Source organism: Spodoptera frugiperda, chromosome 14 (assembly GCF_023101765.2).
Source record: "Spodoptera frugiperda isolate SF20-4 chromosome 14, AGI-APGP_CSIRO_Sfru_2.0, whole genome shotgun sequence".
Lineage (NCBI taxonomy): Eukaryota > Metazoa > Arthropoda > Insecta > Lepidoptera > Noctuidae > Spodoptera > Spodoptera frugiperda.
The window spans coordinates 8860805-8878656 of NC_064225.1; the positions used below are offsets into that span (position 1 = coordinate 8860805).

Here is a 17852-nt window from a genome sequence, read left to right on the forward strand (position 1 = left end):
TGAACTAGAATCTTTACAGATCACCGCAGAAATTAACCAGTTAAGTACTTGCTATGAAAGCAATACAAACTTGCAAACCTGTAAAAAGATTCATTGTGTTCACCTATTTTCCTTGTTAAAAAGAGCAATGGAACTTTTCGTTTTCTTCTAAGTTTAAAGAATTTAAATAATTTTGTTGAAACTGAGTATTTCAAATTGGAAAATACCGAACAGTGTGCAAGTTTTTACAAAAAGATGATGTTCTTGTCATCTTAGATCTGAAATATACTTGTTATATGACAAGTATCAACAAGGATAGTGAGAAATATTTAAGATTTATTTTTCAAGGAAAACATTATCAGTTAAATGCTTATGTTTTATTTTTGTGCCTTTGTACGGCTCCATCAACATTTACAAAAATCATGAAACCAATGATGGTTTTCTTAAGAGAAAGAGGTTGTATATCAGTTATCTATTTAGATAACTTTTTTGTTTTTTAAGTATATGAAACAACTATGTTATTATGTTACATAAACAAAATTGTTATAACAACAGTATATACAAAACATACAAGCAACTGTGAATTTACTAAAAACATTAGGATTTATAGTTAGCCGAGCAAAAAGAATAGTTAAGTGTGATGTTACAACTGTAACTTTAATTGTTACTATTCAATACTATAGATATGACTCTTAACATTACTGAAGAGGAAAGAAATATATTCTTTTATTGTTTTTTCCAAGCTAATAAAAGAATTACTGTATAAAATTATGATCAAAGTTAGAATTTAGGCTAATTAAAGAGTCTAGGGCTCACATAAATTCACTGGAATGAATAGCTGCCTTTTTTGTTTTAAAAATGTTTGCTTATAAATGAAGAAATAGTGATAATATTACTGCAGTAACCTATATGTATAAATAGATTAGGAGGAATTTAATATAATTTTTTACATAGGATTTCTAAGAATATTTGGCAATGGTGTGAATTTTAAAAGACTATTGTTTTATGCTACTTACATAAACACAAAGGATAATGTGATAGCAGATTTTGAGTCTAGAAGGAAAATAGATATTACAGAATGGGAACTGAGTAATATAAACAATCCAAAGGTTATTGATGAATTTGGTAAATCTTCAATTGATTTATTTGCATCACATACTAATGCAAGGTGTTGCAGTTGATGCTTTTCACCATTCCTTGGACTAAATACAGCTTATTTTATTTACTTATTTATTTATTTTTTCTCCTCCATTCTCTATGGTTCTTAAAACCCTAGAAAAAATAATTACAAACAAAGCAACAGGTATAGTAGTTGTGCCCCATTGGGTCACTCAGTGGTTATTGTTAATGTTAATAGATTATTGTTAAAGGAACCTGTTATATTTCAACCTTCTAAGTCCTTATCTTGCATAATTCCAGATTGTTACACCCCTTTTATAAGAAAGTGGTATTGATGGTAGAAGCATTATCAGGAAAACATAGAGTTAGGAATTTGTGATGAAGCAGTTCTTGTCTTGATGAATTCAATATCTAAAGATACTTTGAATCATGCAAATCATGCATGCTTGTGCATTAGTATCATGGGCTAAGTATTTAAATTCATAAATATAAACATTACTAAGCCTACCCTTACTGAAGTTATTCAGTACCGTACTTTGTGATTCAATGAAAGAGTTACAGTTAGTAACATATGATAGTTTGAATTCCGTAAGATTAGCTCTATCATTAGTTATAGGACCACATTTGGATACCGATCATTAGATCAAAAGATTGTTCAAGGGATTTTTTAAATTAAGACCCCCAAACCCAAATATTTATTTATTTATTTATCAAAAGGTACATACAGTTTTACACATTATCAAAAAATCGCCAAACTGTAAGACAGTTTGTTGGCGATAATATAATAATACTTGGGATATGTCTTTGTACTTGATTATATTGAAAAGAATTATACTCTAGAGAAAGAATTATCTGCAGATTGTTACCAAGAAAACCTTATTAACGTTGGCCACGGGTTAAAGGGCTCAAACAGTAGCCCTGATCAATATTATTAATATAATGATTAAACAAGATTGTATTAATCAATTCATCAATCTATTTGTATAAGATAGATTGATCAAGACTTTAGGACCAAACAGGGTCAACTTTTTATAACTGCTCCTTTTCTTTAATGCTAGGAAAGGAGTATGTCCAGCCACTGCGGTGGTCAACAATTTAGAAGTTACAAAGGGTTTACGTGATTGTAAAAGTACTAGCTTATTTGTATCTACAAAGAAGCCATATAAAGCTGTGTGCTTCAGTACAATCAGCCGTTCGGTCAAAAGAGCCATGGAAGAGAGTGGAATTGACACTAGTGTATTTTCAACACACAGTACCCGACATGCAACAATATTAACATTTTTCAGCAAGTGGGGAAGTATTGATGAAATACGACGAACGGCTGCTTGGATTGGAGAGTCTTCAATTTTTTGCAAGGTTTTTTCATAACAGACCAATAATTTATTAATAAAAGTTTTCTTAGAACCTTTTCTTCAACAATGTGAATGATATTTGGAATTATTTTGAATTACGCAGCTAATAGATATATAACTGTTCAGTTATATATTTAATTAAGAAGTGTATATTTTTTTAAAAATAACTCTGTTGATTGTTATTTTTAAACAAATGTTTATTGTTTTTACAACTGGTCTTTGAACATCTACAACTGTTTTCCTAATCATAGAGGACAATGCAACAACAAGTATAATTAAATAGTCAAACGAACTTACCTGTAAGTGAAGTTCGACTGTAATTATTCTTGTTGTTGCATTGTCCGAAGATGATTAGTCCCACCCTACCCAGATCCTTCATGTTATATAAATATAAACATGAACCCTATGTTGTAAAACCAATAAATGGCTATGAACTTAATGAAATTAGTGTTGCAGACGCAGTGTTGCCAATGTGCATGGCTGCGTTCAGAAATTTAAGCTTTTAATCTTTAAAATTATGTGTGACGCCACGGACTAAAGCCGAGACTACAACTGTTTTCCTAATCATCTTCGGACAATGCAACAACAAGAATAATTACAGTCGAACTTCACTTACAGGTAAGTTCGTTTGACTATTTAATTATTGATTACGAGTAGGTATATTTTTTTCATACTAAAAATCTACGTGTGCGTTTGTTATGAAAGAGCTATCTCTTTCACTGTCTCTGTCGCTTCGTCAATGAAAACAATTGCTATCAATCGTTTTCATTGAAGAAGCGACGCATCGTGCGTATTTGGGAACCACTTTATGCAGAGTAGAGTCAATGTTTATTTAACTTATTTATGTTCTATAGCGCGCAATAGTAAGACTAACGAGTCCGCGCACACCCCATCCCTAACCCGACGCTCGGCACGAGTCCGCGCCCGCGCCGCCACCGCCCCTAACCGCCAGTGACGCGAGTACAGTACGATTGAGCGCACGTACGCTCCTGCCGCGCGCCGAGTAGGTTTTTTTTCTAAGTATTAGTATTGTTCTTAATCTGTACAAGTTGTGTAATTATTTACTATAATAATTAAACGGTCGTTATAATAAATATTTATTGAGTTATTCACTCCCTCGACCTATAACTGGCAGCCCAACGTGAAGCAGAACGTGTACGAACTTGTAAGAACTTGTAAGAAACCGTTTGACTCAAGAAAATTCGCGTGTGCCGTGTACTCGTGTGTTCTCAAGTAATAGTCAATCGCGCGTAGGTAGTGTTTACCTAGGTTTTGTCTCGGGTACGTAATACCTGAACCTAAGTACCTACGTTGTTTCGCGAGAGACTCGGCGAATTCTAGGTTTCGCATCGGGTGTGTAATACCTGAACCTAGGTTCGTTACAGACAGTCAGTGTATGGTGTAAACTGTGTACTATCTATCTACATTTCGTATCGGGTGCCTAAAACCTGAATGTAGATAGCGTGCGTACGTTTTCCTACGTACCTACACCGGCGGACATTTTGTGTGTGTTTCGATGTTCGAACAATAACCGTTAAAGATTTTGTGTCGGGTGTGTATTACCTGAATCTAGGTTATTCAGACATTAACTAGTAGTTAGTTAGACGTGATTAAGTGACTATTCGAACATCTGTCGTGTAAAAGTTGTAAGTGTTCAACCGGATTAGGTAAATAACGAACTGGCGGTTCGTATTCCAGAAACTTCTAGAACCGTGTTGTGTGAACATTTTCGAAGTACCCAAGTGTGTAAGAACAATATTAGGTTTGTTCAAGTGGGTAATATTCAAAACCTACAGTAATTAGTGGACTTACGTATACATACCTACTAGGTTTCAAATTAGAAATTATTATTCTTGAACCTAGATTACCGTGATCTGTGAACATTGTTAGTGACTATTTACAGACTTGTAAGGTGCCTATAGTGAGGTTTTGTCACAGGTACTTCGTAATACCTGAACCTAGGCTAAGAAAATCATAGACATTGAGTGATTTTTACGAACTATATAGTGTTTTGTTAAGTAAATAGTTTTGGACGATTGTTATCGCAACGTACATAGTTGTAACTAATTTAATTTCGTTTATATTTTGGATTTCGTTACCACAGTTATTCGTTATAAACAATCTAGTGCTAAAGTGAACGCTAACTAAGTTTTGAGACGTTTTATTGGATGAATAGTGGACTATTACAATGGTGCTAACAAGATCGCGTAACGCGAGCCCTTCTGCCGCTGGCGCCTCCGTTAAGGCGGAAGCGCAGCTCCAGTTGCCTGCGCCGGACATGTCATGTCCGCGCGGCGATGACACCTCGGCTGCAGAAGCGGTTGTGGTGGTCCCGCAGCCAGCTGCTGGCGCTGCCGCAGCTCCGGTCGCCATGACGACCGAGCAGCTAATGCTGCTCATTGACAGGCTAAGTCATCGTGAGGCCGTAAGTACGCCAACACCATCTTATTCTGGCAACTTTGCCAAGTGCACCGCTCGCTTCGATGGCGAGAAATCCAGCGACGTCTTGGCGTTTATAGACGCCATAGAAACTTCTAAGGAATGTGTTCGAGTGGATGACAACAATGCACTTCGTGGCTTGTCAATGCTCTTGACGGGAATCGCAGCCACCTGGTGGCATGGTGTAAAAGACAGTACCACCACGTGGTCGGCGGCTATCGACGCGTTAAAACAAACGTTCGGACCAAGGCTGCCGCCGTCAAAACTGTATCGAAAGGTTTTTGAACGCGAGCAACGTATCGACGAAACAACAGATCTATTTGTTTGCCACATAAGAGCATTGTTCGCGCAGCTGCCACCATGCTCCCTCTCGGAGGCGGTACAGCTCGATATGACCTATGGTCTACTACATCGTCGTATCCGCGAGAAGGTAGCTCGTTCATCATTTGAGAATTTCGCACAGCTCTTAACTGAAGCGCGCCGCGTGGAAGAGATTTTAGATGAGAGTCGCCCGCGAGTTACTTCTGACAGCAATGTCAGACCATCTACGTCACGACCTGCTACTGCGCCTGGTCATGGCAAGACTAGGTCCCACTGCAACTACTGTAAGCAGTACGGACATTTGAAGGAGGCGTGTCCGCGACTTGCAAAAGGGAAGTCGACTGCCAAGGAGGAGGTAGTCGAGGCCAAACAACCTGCGATCACGTGCTTCGGGTGTGGTACTCCCGGAGTAATTCGCTCTAACTGTGCCACGTGCAAAGAAAAGAAGGCCGTAGTGTCTTCGTGTCAGTGTCACACAGTGTCCGCGAGTGACGATAAACTCGATTCGCGAGTGCGTCCTGTGATAAGTGCCGAAATTGAAGGTGCCGTAGGCACATTCTTAGTGGATACGGGCGCTAAGCATTGTATCGGGAGCGTATCATTAAGGTCTTATCTAGCTAGTAAGGATCATGTGTTTCATAAGGTATTTACGGAATTAAAATATGCGGATGGACGCATTTATAAACTAAATGTAGAAGTGACTAATGTTAAGGTTACTGTACGGGGGGTGACGCTACTCGTTAGTTTTATTATGCTACCAAATGCAACCGAAAGCCTCTTAGGCATGAATTTCATTCGCGACGTTGGCATGGTGTTAGATTTCGACCGTGGGGTTTGGGCCGTGAGAGGCGATAGGAGCCCTCAGCGAATTACTTTTGAAAATACACCAATTCCGTCCGTCACCTGTTCATCTGTGGGTCTTCGCGAGGACGAGGGTTCCCATCTCGGTTCGGATGAGCGAGGGCGACTGTCCGACCTGTTGGATATCTACGAAGATATTTTCGCACCAGGGGGAGGACCGACAAAATTTGCCGTGCATCACATCGACACTGGTGACGCCGCACCAATCGCGAGTCCGCCTTACAGAGTCACGCCGTCGAAGAAAGAAATTATCAAGAAGGAAATCGATAAGATGCTCGAGGACGAGATAATCGAGGAAGCCGAGTCCGAGTGGGCATCCCCAGTTGTACTAATACCGAAAAAGAATGGAGAAACCCGTTTCTGCGTCGATTACAGGAAACTAAACAGTGTGACTCGAACTGATAAATATCCACTGCCGGTAATCGACGACCTCCTACAGAGTACAAAGCCCAACTGCGTGATGTCTACCATTGACCTTAAGGCAGGGTACTGGCAGACAATGGTAGCTCCAGAAGACCGTCCGAAAACAGCTTTCACAACACCATTTGGAACTTTTCAGTTTCGCCGTATGCCGTTTGGGTTGAAGAACGCGCCGGCGACGTTCCAACGTTTGATCGATCGAATGAGGTCTGGTTTAAAGGACGTGTGTGTACTTGCGTACCTTGACGACATTCTGATCATATCCCCGCATCTGGATCAACATTTGAACGACTTAGCACAAGTGTTCGAGCGCCTGAAGTTGTTCAACTTGAGGGCGAATAGAGCCAAATGCGTATTTGCCAGGGATCGAGTTGTCTACCTTGGACATGTCATCAGCAGCCAAGGTATTGAACCCGACCAAGATAAGGTCCAAGCGGTGGTGAAGATGGCACCACCGGTGAATTTAAAACAATTAAAGAGTTTTTTGCAAACCTGCTCATGGTTTCGGAAGTTCATTTCGAACTTCTCGGAAGTGGCGCAGCCATTGACCGACCTGACTAAGAAGAATAGACCCTGGAAATGGGGTGAAAAGGAAGTCGAAGCCTTTAATGAGCTTAAGAGGAGACTCACTGCTAGTCCCATTCTGCGACAACCGGACTTCGAGCAACCGTTTATTCTGCGAACGGATGCTAGCAATTATGCACTCGGTGCAGTGCTAATGCAAGGCCCAGACCCGCAGTCTGAGAGGCCTATCGAGTACGCCAGTCGGTTGTTAAACCCTGCAGAACGGAACTATTCCACAACAGAACGAGAAGCATTGGCTGTGGTGTGGGCACTTGACAAGTTTAGAGGCTATCTTGAAGGTGCCCAAGTGTGTGTTGCCACGGATCATCAGCCTCTTAAGTGGCTGCTGTCTTTGAAGACTCCTAGTGGTCGTTTGGCTCGGTGGGCCATGAAAATTCAAGCGTACAACCTTAACGTGGAATATACACCTGGAAGGGTCAATGTGGTGGCCGACACTCTTAGTCGACCCGTTCCTGTTTCCCCAACCACAGACGATGACACAGAGGATTCAGCGTGCGATTTGTGTTCGGTATCTGTAGACTTACCTCATCGTAACCCAGAGGAATTGAGGGCAGCTCAATTGGAGGATCCGGAAATCAAGAAGATACTTGACGACTTTGGAGATGGAGATACCGCTGTTCGTTGGACGGATCGTGGGTATTATTTGTCCAACGGAGTGTTGTTCCGTTTTGACCCGGATGGAGAATCGGAGGAACCACAATTTGTTGTGCCGGATGCAATGCGCATGGAAGTTATGAAGGAGCTTCATGATGCGCCAACTGCAGGTCATTTAGGGTTGGAGCGAACCCTAAGGAAGGTCAAGGAGAGATTCTATTTTCCTCACATGCGACAGTTTATCGCCAAATACCTTAAAGCTTGCGACCTTTGTCAGAAGTACAAGCCAACCAATTTGAAGCCTGCAGGACTTTTACAGACTCCAGTCCCACACCAACGATTTGAGGTCTTAGCAATGGACCTATTTGGACCATTACCCGAAGGGGAAAAGGGGGAGAAATGGATACTCCTTGTCGAGGATACCGCAAGTCGATGGGTAGAGTTATTTGCACTTCGTGATGCCACTGCGGAGTCTTGTGCAAAGGCTCTGATCGAAGAAGTGTTCTTGCGGTATGGCTTCCCTCGACGTGTCATTTCAGACAATGGCACTCAGTTTGTCTCTGCTGTTATGCAGAAAGCTATGCTCGTAATGGGAGTGGATCAATCATTGATTCCTGTCTATCATCCCGAGGCAAATCCCGCGGAACGGAAGAACCGGGAATTGAAAAAACATCTCGCCATTCTTGTTGGGCCTGAGCATCGTCGATGGCCATTTGCCCTACCGATGGTACGATTCGCCCTGAACAGTGCCTACAACCAAGGTACTGGGCAAACCGCAGCGTTTCTAACCTTTGCCCGGGAGATGCGTTCACCTGTAGGTGTTCACACGGACATTAGAGCCATAGTGTCGCGGCAGAATTTCGTGCCTCAGTTTACGCCCTATCTAAAGGAGTTTGCTCGTGTACTCCACGATGTCAAATTGCGGGTCGAAGAGCAGCAGGAGGTTCGGAAGGGTGCCGCGGATCGGCGTCGCCGTGACGTTACTCCCTTCCGGGATGGGGATCTCGTCCTTGTCGAGGCTCACTCGGCGAGCAATGCCGCCAAGGGTTTTTCTCAGAAGTTTGCACCGCGACGGGAGGGCCCATATCGGATCTCACAGGTTGTGAGCCCAACCACATACGTGGTGGTCGACAATGAGGGTAGGGTCAAAGGAAAATATCATGCCAGCGCCTTAACACCTTATTCCGGGGAATCCCCAACTGTCGTACACCCGCGCCGACGTGGTAGGCCAGCCAAGTCACAACCGGGGCGTTCTTGTGACTTGGAGGGGGAGCCTATAGCGCGCAATAGTAAGACTAACGAGTCCGCGCACACCCCATCCCTAACCCGACGCTCGGCACGAGTCCGCGCCCGCGCCGCCACCGCCCCTAACCGCCAGTGACGCGAGTACAGTACGATTGAGCGCACGTACGCTCCTGCCGCGCGCCGAGTAGGTTTTCTTCTAAGTATTAGTATTGTTCTTAATCTGTACAAGTTGTGTAATTATTTACTATAATAATTAAACGGTCGTTATAATAAATATTTATTGAGTCATTCACTCCCTCGACCTATAGTTCTCAAATTAATTTAACTGGTCCGGGGTACGAAATTACTTCCCTACTGTAATCTTGGAACACAACACTACCTCCCATTAAAGCCGTGACAGATACTTTTAAAACACCTTAAATAAAAAGAAAATACAGGATGACCCAAAAACCGCTCGACAATATTCTTAAATCTCCACCGTTGCATTACGATGCACATCACACGACTGATTAGCCCTGTAACTGCAGTCGAGGTGTACAGCTCGCAAATTGCATACATCCTGTATGGTGTATGGCCAGTCGGGAATCTTAATGACCATGTTATTACATAGTTTGTCATCGTAATATGGTTTGTGAGCTATTCCTTTATTGGACTTCAAATTGTTAAGCATTCGTCGGATTTTCTATTAACAACAAACATAGGTAATAACCTATGTTTCTACTTACTTGTAGAAGAGCCATGCTTCGGCACGAATGGGCCGGCTCGATCGGTGTAATACCACGGACTCATAGAAAATTGACGTGAAACAACGCTTGCGTTGTCTTTCGTTTAAGTGAGTGAGGTTACCGGAGGCCCAATTACCTCTCTTCCCAAACCCCGAATCCCCAACAATACTCAAATTCCTAACCTCTAAAAGCAGACCAGCTTTTTTTAAGAGGGGAAAACCATCTAATGGCTTCACCCGCCTATGGTGTTCCGGGCGTCCATAGGTGGCGCCAAATGCTTACCATCAGGTAATCCGTCTGCTCATTAACTGCCTTGTCCCATAAAAAAATTAGTTCCAATTTTTTGGTATCTTTCCCTTAGAAGACTGATTAAGAAAAATCTTAAGACAATTTGACCAAGAGTCGTAATTTGTTATCCTAGAAAAATCTCCGGAAACCACTCGACAAATTCTCATACAAACATTAAAACTAGTATTTCCCTAATAAGCACAGAACTTATTCAAGAACTGAGACTCCGCGGAGCCCCATAAATAGTAAGGGTCCCGTTATCAATTTGTTATGCACAGCATACAAGTTGTTGATTAGTTTTCTAAATGGTATCCCGACAATATTGATATTGATGATACTATGTATTGATGATTTCCTGTACAACGCTAGTGAATATTAATATCTGTCAAACAATGTATTGGTCGGAAATGGGCATAAAGAAAATGCCACTAGCACTAATGTACGACCAGCGGTTTCTGGTAGTTTCACGTACGTCCTGCCGTGATTTTAGATCACTGCATAGTAACTGTGGTAAGAGCCATGCTTCGGCACGAATGGGCCGGCTCGACCGGAGTGATACCACGGCCTCACAGAAAACCGACGTGAAACAACGCTTGTGTTGTTTTTCGTTGTGTGAGTGAGGTTACCGGAGGCCCAATTCCCCCATTCCCAATCTTCCCAATCCCCAATTCCCAAAACCTTAAATTCCTAACCCCAAAAAAGCCGGCAACGCACTTGTAACGTCTCTGGTGTTTCAAGTGTCCATGGGCGGCGGCGATTGCTTACCATCAGGTGATACATCTGCTCGTTTAGAAAAAAAACTATAACTATAAAAAAACTATAAATAAAAACACGGCTTGTTTCAGTAAAAAAAACTATAGCCAGCACTAGCTTGGACCAGCACTGTAGTCTTGTCAAACAATACTTCTTTTTGTGTTGGATAGTGCATTTATCGAGTAAGGTAGAATAGACTATGAAACATGACGCTATGACCTATAGGAGTCAAGCAGTGGGTGAAAAACTACATACTTAAATACGAAAGAAACTCACGTCTCTAACTCTTCTTTACGCCTAAACTACGGGTCCGATTTGTATAATTATTTTTATGATGGATAGTGCGTTTATCAAGCAAAGTTAAGCTATAAAACATTACGCTACAATCAATAGGAACGGAGCAGAGCGGGTGAAACCACGCGGGAGTAGAACAGAGTAATATAAATGATAGTTATTGTCAAATTAAGTGCCGTGGCAAATCTTACAATATGACACCTCTCCCGGTACATTAAAAACACTGAAACGGTCACCCATCTACAAAGTGACCCCATCAATCATGACCTACCTTGAAATAATGCCGTCATTACATTATCTTACTTAATCGCACGTAATACAGACAATACGGGTATCACCATAAGAATTTAGTGCAAAAAACTATTGCGTCAGACTAAATTGTCTATGCACTATATAAAGGAATACTTTCCTATCCTTTTCCATAGTTTTCAAGTTTCGAAACAAGATGGCAGACTATAGATTTGTTTTCGCGGTTATTTTCGTGTTTAGTTTCGCTTTTGGTGAGTTTTTAAAACGTAATTTAAGTGTGGGAGAGCCATGCTTCGGCTCGACCGGAGTGATACCACGGCCTCACAGAAAACCGACGTGAAACAACGCTTGCGTTGTGTTTCGTTGTGTGAGTGAGGTTACCGGAGACCCAATTACCCCCCTTTCCAATCCCCGATTCCCCAACAACCCTTAAATTCCTAACCCCCAAAAGGCCAGCAACGCACTTGTAACGCTTCTGGTGTTTCAAGTGTCCATGGGCGGCGGTGATTGCTTACCATCAGGTGATCCGTCTGCTCGTTTACCGGCTTATTCCATAAAAAAACAATGTTTGGATCATCTTGTGTAGGTATTCTTAAGGAATGGTTTCGTACGACCAGAATTTAATTAAAGGATTGCGTTTAAGTGACTGATAGGATCTCAAATAAGTCCCACAATTTTCCTTTCGCTTAAAAAAGGGTCATTGAACCCTAGAAAAAAAAACACTATCGTTTTAGAAACAAATCTGCGTCAACAGTATACAAATAATAGTGTTTTTCCCCCAGAGATGTGCTAATATGCTACGTTGCTGCTGTGGATGCGTTTGGCTTCCACCTATCATATTCATTGGTATACATAGCTTAGCACTGGTGAAAACGGACTCAGCTAAGCTATGTTTTTTAAATGGAAAGATACGTGCTATGGATAAGTGCTATGTATGGTTTCCCTACTATCGACACATCGCATAGGTACTGCGCATTTTCCTCGCACAGCTACGTAGCTTAATATCAGTGGAAACGGTTACATAGTTTCACAGCTTAGCTATTACATCTTCGTAGCATAGTTACATAGCACATCTCAGGTGGAAAAGCACCCTACGTCCATCTCTTTAATCCCAAAAGTGCACTTAACAAACAAACTTTCATAGTTTCATATTAAGTACATTATAAAAAGTAATCCCACAAAAACATTTCATGTTAAATGTTGCCAAGACGAGACCATATAGCTCGCACTGTCAAAAAGTAATCAGATCCCGTGTAGAGCCAAGTTTCTAACCCTATACTTTTGAACTGGCGAGTCGGCCGCACGGACTTTTTGTTATTCGTCATATGGGCTTGAGCTTAAAAATCTATTCAATCTTCTAAACTCTTTCCGTGCGGCCAACTCGCCAGTTCAAAAGTATAGGGTTAGAAACTTGGCTCTACACGGGATCTGATTACTTTTTGACAGTGCGAGCTATATGGTCTCGTCTTGGCAACATTTAACATGAAATGTTTTTGTGGGATTTCATTTCTTTTTGTAGGTTGCTTATGATAGAAAGATAAAATGAGCGACAAATTCACCTACTAAACTACTAAATTTATAAGAAAATTGGAAACGTAATCCTAATACTTTTTATCAATGAAAATTAAAACACTAGTATCTAAACCTTTACCTACTAAACTACTAACAATTAAATATTAGGCAAATGGTTTTTTTCTCCGCGATAGCAAACTTTTAAATCACCGAAATATTCCGAAAACTTTTCATTCAACGAGACAACCGTCCACGACGTCTGCCCTCGCGCGTCTGCCCGCGTTCGGGTGCCGCGCTCGCTGACGGGCCGATTATTTTTAGCTACTGCGCGGGGACGAGGGGGCAGGCGGCGGGCGTTGGCGCATACTATACTTACGATGCTTATGTTCAAAAGTATAGGTTGATTAATAAACACTTACCGAAGTGAAGTGTAGTAATATTATTCATATCTAAGTACTTATGGGTAGGATAATGTTTTGATTTGATGAAAAGTTTGTGTTCTATGTATGTACTTGTGTATAATTTTCAGATCTCAAGCAGGAAATAGGGAATTAAGTTTCCCTATTTCAGATTTTTACCCCTCCGCGGCCGCATTCAGACCTCTAGCGTCAAAAGTTGCGGAAGTCTCGAACAAACTTTCACCCCCTAGTTTAAGGGGTTGGGGGTAAAAGTTCCAAGTTTTAGGATTTTTTTGTTGTTTGGGTACTAATACTAGCTTACATACCAAATTTCAGTTTTCTAGGACTTCAGGAAGTACCTTAAGAATTTTGTTGATCATCAGTGAGTGAGTGAGTGAGTGAGTGAGTGAGTGACGAAATCGGGGTATTTTAGATATCAATAAAATCTAAAGTATAAGAGCTATGCAATTGAAACTTTAGAGGTTTATTAAGTCTACCACTGACATTATATCCTGAAAATTTTGTTTATCTGGTATAACCCAAACTCAAGTTATGAAGGTTCAAAAATACGACGAAGCGCTTCGAGAAAAGGTAGGTAGTGCCCTTGCGCTTCGCTTGGCTCGTCTTGGCGGGGGCACTACCGTGCCCCCAGATAAAACAATAACGGTCCACTGTTTTTCTTCCCAGGTGGAACGAAAACAGTTGTATCGAGTAACAAAGCATACATTGAAGACTTAGTACCACATAACATTACAAATACTAAAACAAAAGACGCAATGGTTTTCAAAATGAACGATTTAGTCACGTTTCCTAATATATCTCAAGTGGAGATTATTGTGAATGGCCTGACTGGATACCAGAAGCCTGATCAAGTTAGGAAGGAACCTAGGAATGCTAAATGTAAGCTGTTTTAGAAATCTTAAGGGTTTTCCAAAAAATATTAGAAACTATACATTATTTTTTATGCTACTGTGTCTATAAATTATATTAAACATATTAACTAAATAATAATAATAGATATGACTAAATTGTTAACAACTTAAACGAAATAAAAACTAACTTAATATTATGCTACAAATAAATAAAACAAAAAAAAACAAGTAACCAACAGTTAATTCCATGCTCATTCGGCAATAGCCCACGCCTACAAAATAATGAGTGGAAAAAATAACAAAAATATTTTTTTAAACAGTCACAAAAAAACTTTTAGTGTTCATTCATGTCATCATTTTAATGAATTACCCAAACATGTAACCAAAATCGTATTCTCAACTTCACTAAACATAACATTTCGGGCTTGACTGCAGTCAGGTAAAAAAAAAACAAAATTAAACAGTTAAACCACTGCATAGTAACTAATAACTGACCTCCAATAACTCTCAATGGCAACTACGTCATACAAAGGTTATTAAACCCTAACATTATGTACTTAAAGTCTATACTCGCTTACATCGTTCCTATTGATCGCTTGCAATCCACGCTAAATGAATTTATCAATTCTATCAACGACCTGTGACGTCATAGTCTATTTTTATCTACACGCACTGATTTGTAGAACGTGATTGGTAATTTCGACTATCTTCAATAAGTCAGGATGGCCGAGCGGTCTAAGGCGCTGCGTTCAGGTCGCAGTCCACTTCTGTGGGCGTGGGTTCGAATCCCACTTCTGACAAATTCTTTTTGTGAACTAAAAACAAATTTTATATACCTAAATTATAATTTTTCGCACTCAAACTTTTTAAAAACGCTTAATTTTGCTTATATAATAATTTTTTAACATTTATTTATTCTAGTATCGTCAGAATTCTTCTCGTCTTCGAAACCAGAAGACCAAGAGCAATGGGAGCGCATAGTGGGTGGTATTAAGGCCCCTAATGGGTCCGCACCGTACCAGGTATCTCTGCGGCTATGGGGCGTGTGGCACTTCTGCGGGGCTTCTCTAGTGACCCCTAGAGTTATACTCACGGCTGCACATTGTGTTGACAGGTTAGAAGAAGAATTTAAAACCTTTTTTAATTTTAATAATCTAATTCTAATATTAATTTAGGTTTATACAAGTAATTTAATGTTTTAACAACTCACAAAAGGTTTATACAGAGTAGTTTAATGTTTTATTAACTCATTTTAATTCACAACAATGATATTAGTGAACATAGCAAAAAGTTTCAATTGTAAATGTTTGCTATCAAATTATATGTAGGCGTTGTAAGCATTTATTTAGCTACTAATGCTTGATTCTTCACTTCATTCTTCTTGACATGAGTTTCCGCACAATAACTGTCATATAACTGAGGGCTTAGTACAACAAACAAATAAACCAATCAGAGCACCGAAAGCGCTCTCGTTTCGATCTCGTTAAACGTAAAACAAACTCGTCCTAAACCCTCTGATTGGTTGGTTCATTCGTGCCTTCCAATCAGAGCGCCAAACACGCTCTTGTTTCATTTTCGTTCAACGTAAAGCAAACTCGTAGGTACTAAAGCTTTTTTCTTTCCAGACTAGCTCCGAAGTACTTCAAAGCAGTAGTAGGCACAAACCAACTTTTAGCCGGCGGCACAGCATACGACATTCGAAAAATAGTGATACATGAGGACTATGACGATTATGTCATTAAGAATGATATCGCCATACTGTTCACTAATGAGGAGATGGACTTTGGAAGGAAGGTGGATGCCGTGGAACTTAATGATGAGCCTGTGGAGAAAGGGGAGGAGTTGCTGCTGACTGGGTGGGGGACTACGTCGGTGAGTGGGGTTGATAGGTTTAGTGGAGATGTTAAATGGGCCGACGTTGGGCCGCTATCTCGCCTGATGGTAAGTAATGATGCGGCCTACAATGGAGCACGTCTACCCTAGAGCAACATATTCACTGGGGCTTTGATTCACAGGTTTGGGATTATCGGAGCTAAAATATTTTTTATAATAACTATCGTGAGACATACTAAATTAACTAAAAATCACGGTTTACTCACGTATATTAATGGACTTATCTGTGAGTCTAAACGTATAGAGCTTTTCTCCATTAATATACGTAAGTAAGTAAAACGTGGTTTTTATAGTTAAGCTAAAATATTGTTGTTTAGCTAACCGTGGCAATTGGCGTTCCATTGTCTCTGCCTACCCCCATGGGAGACAGGCGTGAGGTTATGTATGTATGTATGTATGTATGTAGCTAACTAGATACTCTGTCGAAAATGTTCCTAAATACTTTTTTATTTTTTTAAATAAATTAACCTAAGATTATGATGAGAATAAAATAAATTGATTACTTTACTTAGGTTAATTTAACAAGATTAACAAGTAATTCTTTATAACGCCTATGAAAAAAGTAATAGCAATATGTAACTACCGTGCGTATATTTATGTTAAGACCTCTTTTCATATTAATCACCTTTTTTAATGTTATTAATTGTCAACAGTATCCAGGACGTGTACCCAACGACCTAATGCAACTGGAACTAAGGTCAATCACGTATGAAGAGTGTAAGGAAGCTCACAAGAGCATTAATCCTGTGTTCGAGACTCAGATTTGCGCTTTGACGAAGGCTGGAGAAGGCGCTTGTCACGTAAGCGATTTTCAATCTTATTACATTTTTCTTTTATTTTTAATTCACAGTTCTGTAAAATCTCCACAACATTAAGCTTTAAGTATGCCTAAACTGATCTTGAGGATAAGTAATAAAGATTTTGTATGTATCTCTGAGTCCTATTTTATTGAAGGGGTCAAAAATCAACCAATTACTTCTCCCGCCTAAGGCGATGCGACAAGGAGTATCAGACTCTTACTGACTAAAATCATTCCGTTCCTACTCCTGCTTTTCTAGGCAGTTCGCAGCTCCCAGTCGCCATCAGCCCTGCTGAGCTAAGCCCCATGTGTAGTGGTCTGATGCTTGTTTGAGGCTTCGCAGATCTCTAAGCCCTAAACAGTAGTGAATCGATGTCCACTCTGGACTTAACAATGAATTATGGTGGCCTAAAGTACATTTTTCAGGCATCTCTTGTCCGTATAACAACTTACGAGTCTATTATGTGTCCTCAGGGTGACTCCGGCGGTCCACTGGTGCGCGAAGGTCGTCAGATCGGCATCGTGTCCTGGGGCATTCCTTGCGCTAGAGGCAAACCTGATGTTTATACTAAGGTACGAATAACTTCCATGTAAAATCAAAGCATTATTTCAAGTGAACTTACTAGTCTTTTTGAAACGTGAATAATAGAATCGTGTTCGTCTTTTAAAAGCTACGATTGGGGTTGTTTAGTTTTGACATTGAATAATGATTGAGATTTTATTGGATTGAAATTGCATTGATATTCGAAATCGGTTTCAAGAGTAAGCGCTTTGGTCCATTGATCAGTACTCTTAGTGCGATTTTGCTTTACGTTTAAAGTAATCGAAACTGGAGCTCGTTTGGCGATTTGATTGGTTGGTTTATTCGAGCTGGCCAATCCGAACGCGTACTAGTAGGGTACTGCTAATCACAACGTCCATTGACACAAACTGAGAGTCAGTGGAACAAACGTTAATATTTCCTCTTATTTCTTCCTTCCCCAGGTGGAAGCCTACATGCGCTGGATTGAGAAGACCCTGTACGATGATGACATGGACCACGTCAGGTACATCACTGACCACAGACGTCACAGGAGGACCAATAGGCACTGACGGGTTTATTACAGCTATTTAGTGACGAGAGTTGGTAGGTTCTAAACGATTTGCCGTTGAAA

At 40.6% G+C, this 17852-nt stretch overlaps 2 protein-coding genes and 1 non-coding gene across 3 annotated transcripts in view; all 3 read left to right on the plus strand.

The window, feature by feature from the left end:
• LOC118279065 (uncharacterized) overlaps positions 1-17852 on the plus strand; it is a 595270-nt gene that overhangs the window by 531966 nt on the left and 45452 nt on the right. The gene's annotated exons all lie outside the window — the stretch shown is intronic.
• On the plus strand, positions 13911-17820 carry LOC118279328 (chymotrypsin-1-like). The gene is made up of 6 exons (XM_050698238.1): positions 13911-14034; positions 14928-15120; positions 15632-15878; positions 16553-16699; positions 17173-17271; positions 17683-17820. Exons 1-6 carry the CDS (start codon positions 13911-13913, stop codon positions 17788-17790), a joined length of 918 nt encoding a protein of 305 aa, XP_050554195.1. The 3' UTR covers positions 17791-17820.
• Trnal-cag (transfer RNA leucine (anticodon CAG)) lies at positions 14723-14806 on the plus strand. The gene has a single exon. It is a non-coding gene; the product is annotated as a tRNA-Leu (tRNA).

What these genes read in the sequence shown, in the direction of transcription:
- LOC118279328 (XM_050698238.1), top strand. Translation starts at nt 13,911, where the DNA reads ATGGTTTTCAAAATGAACGATTTAGTCACGTTTCCTAATATATCTCAA. An exon ending in GGAACCTAGGAATGCTAAAT is followed by an intron (nt 14,035 to 14,927) that starts GTAAGCTGTTTT and finishes TATTTATTCTAG; the next exon opens with TATCGTCAGAATTCTTCTCG. An exon ending in GCTGCACATTGTGTTGACAG is followed by an intron (nt 15,121 to 15,631) that starts GTTAGAAGAAGA and finishes TTTTCTTTCCAG; the next exon opens with ACTAGCTCCGAAGTACTTCA.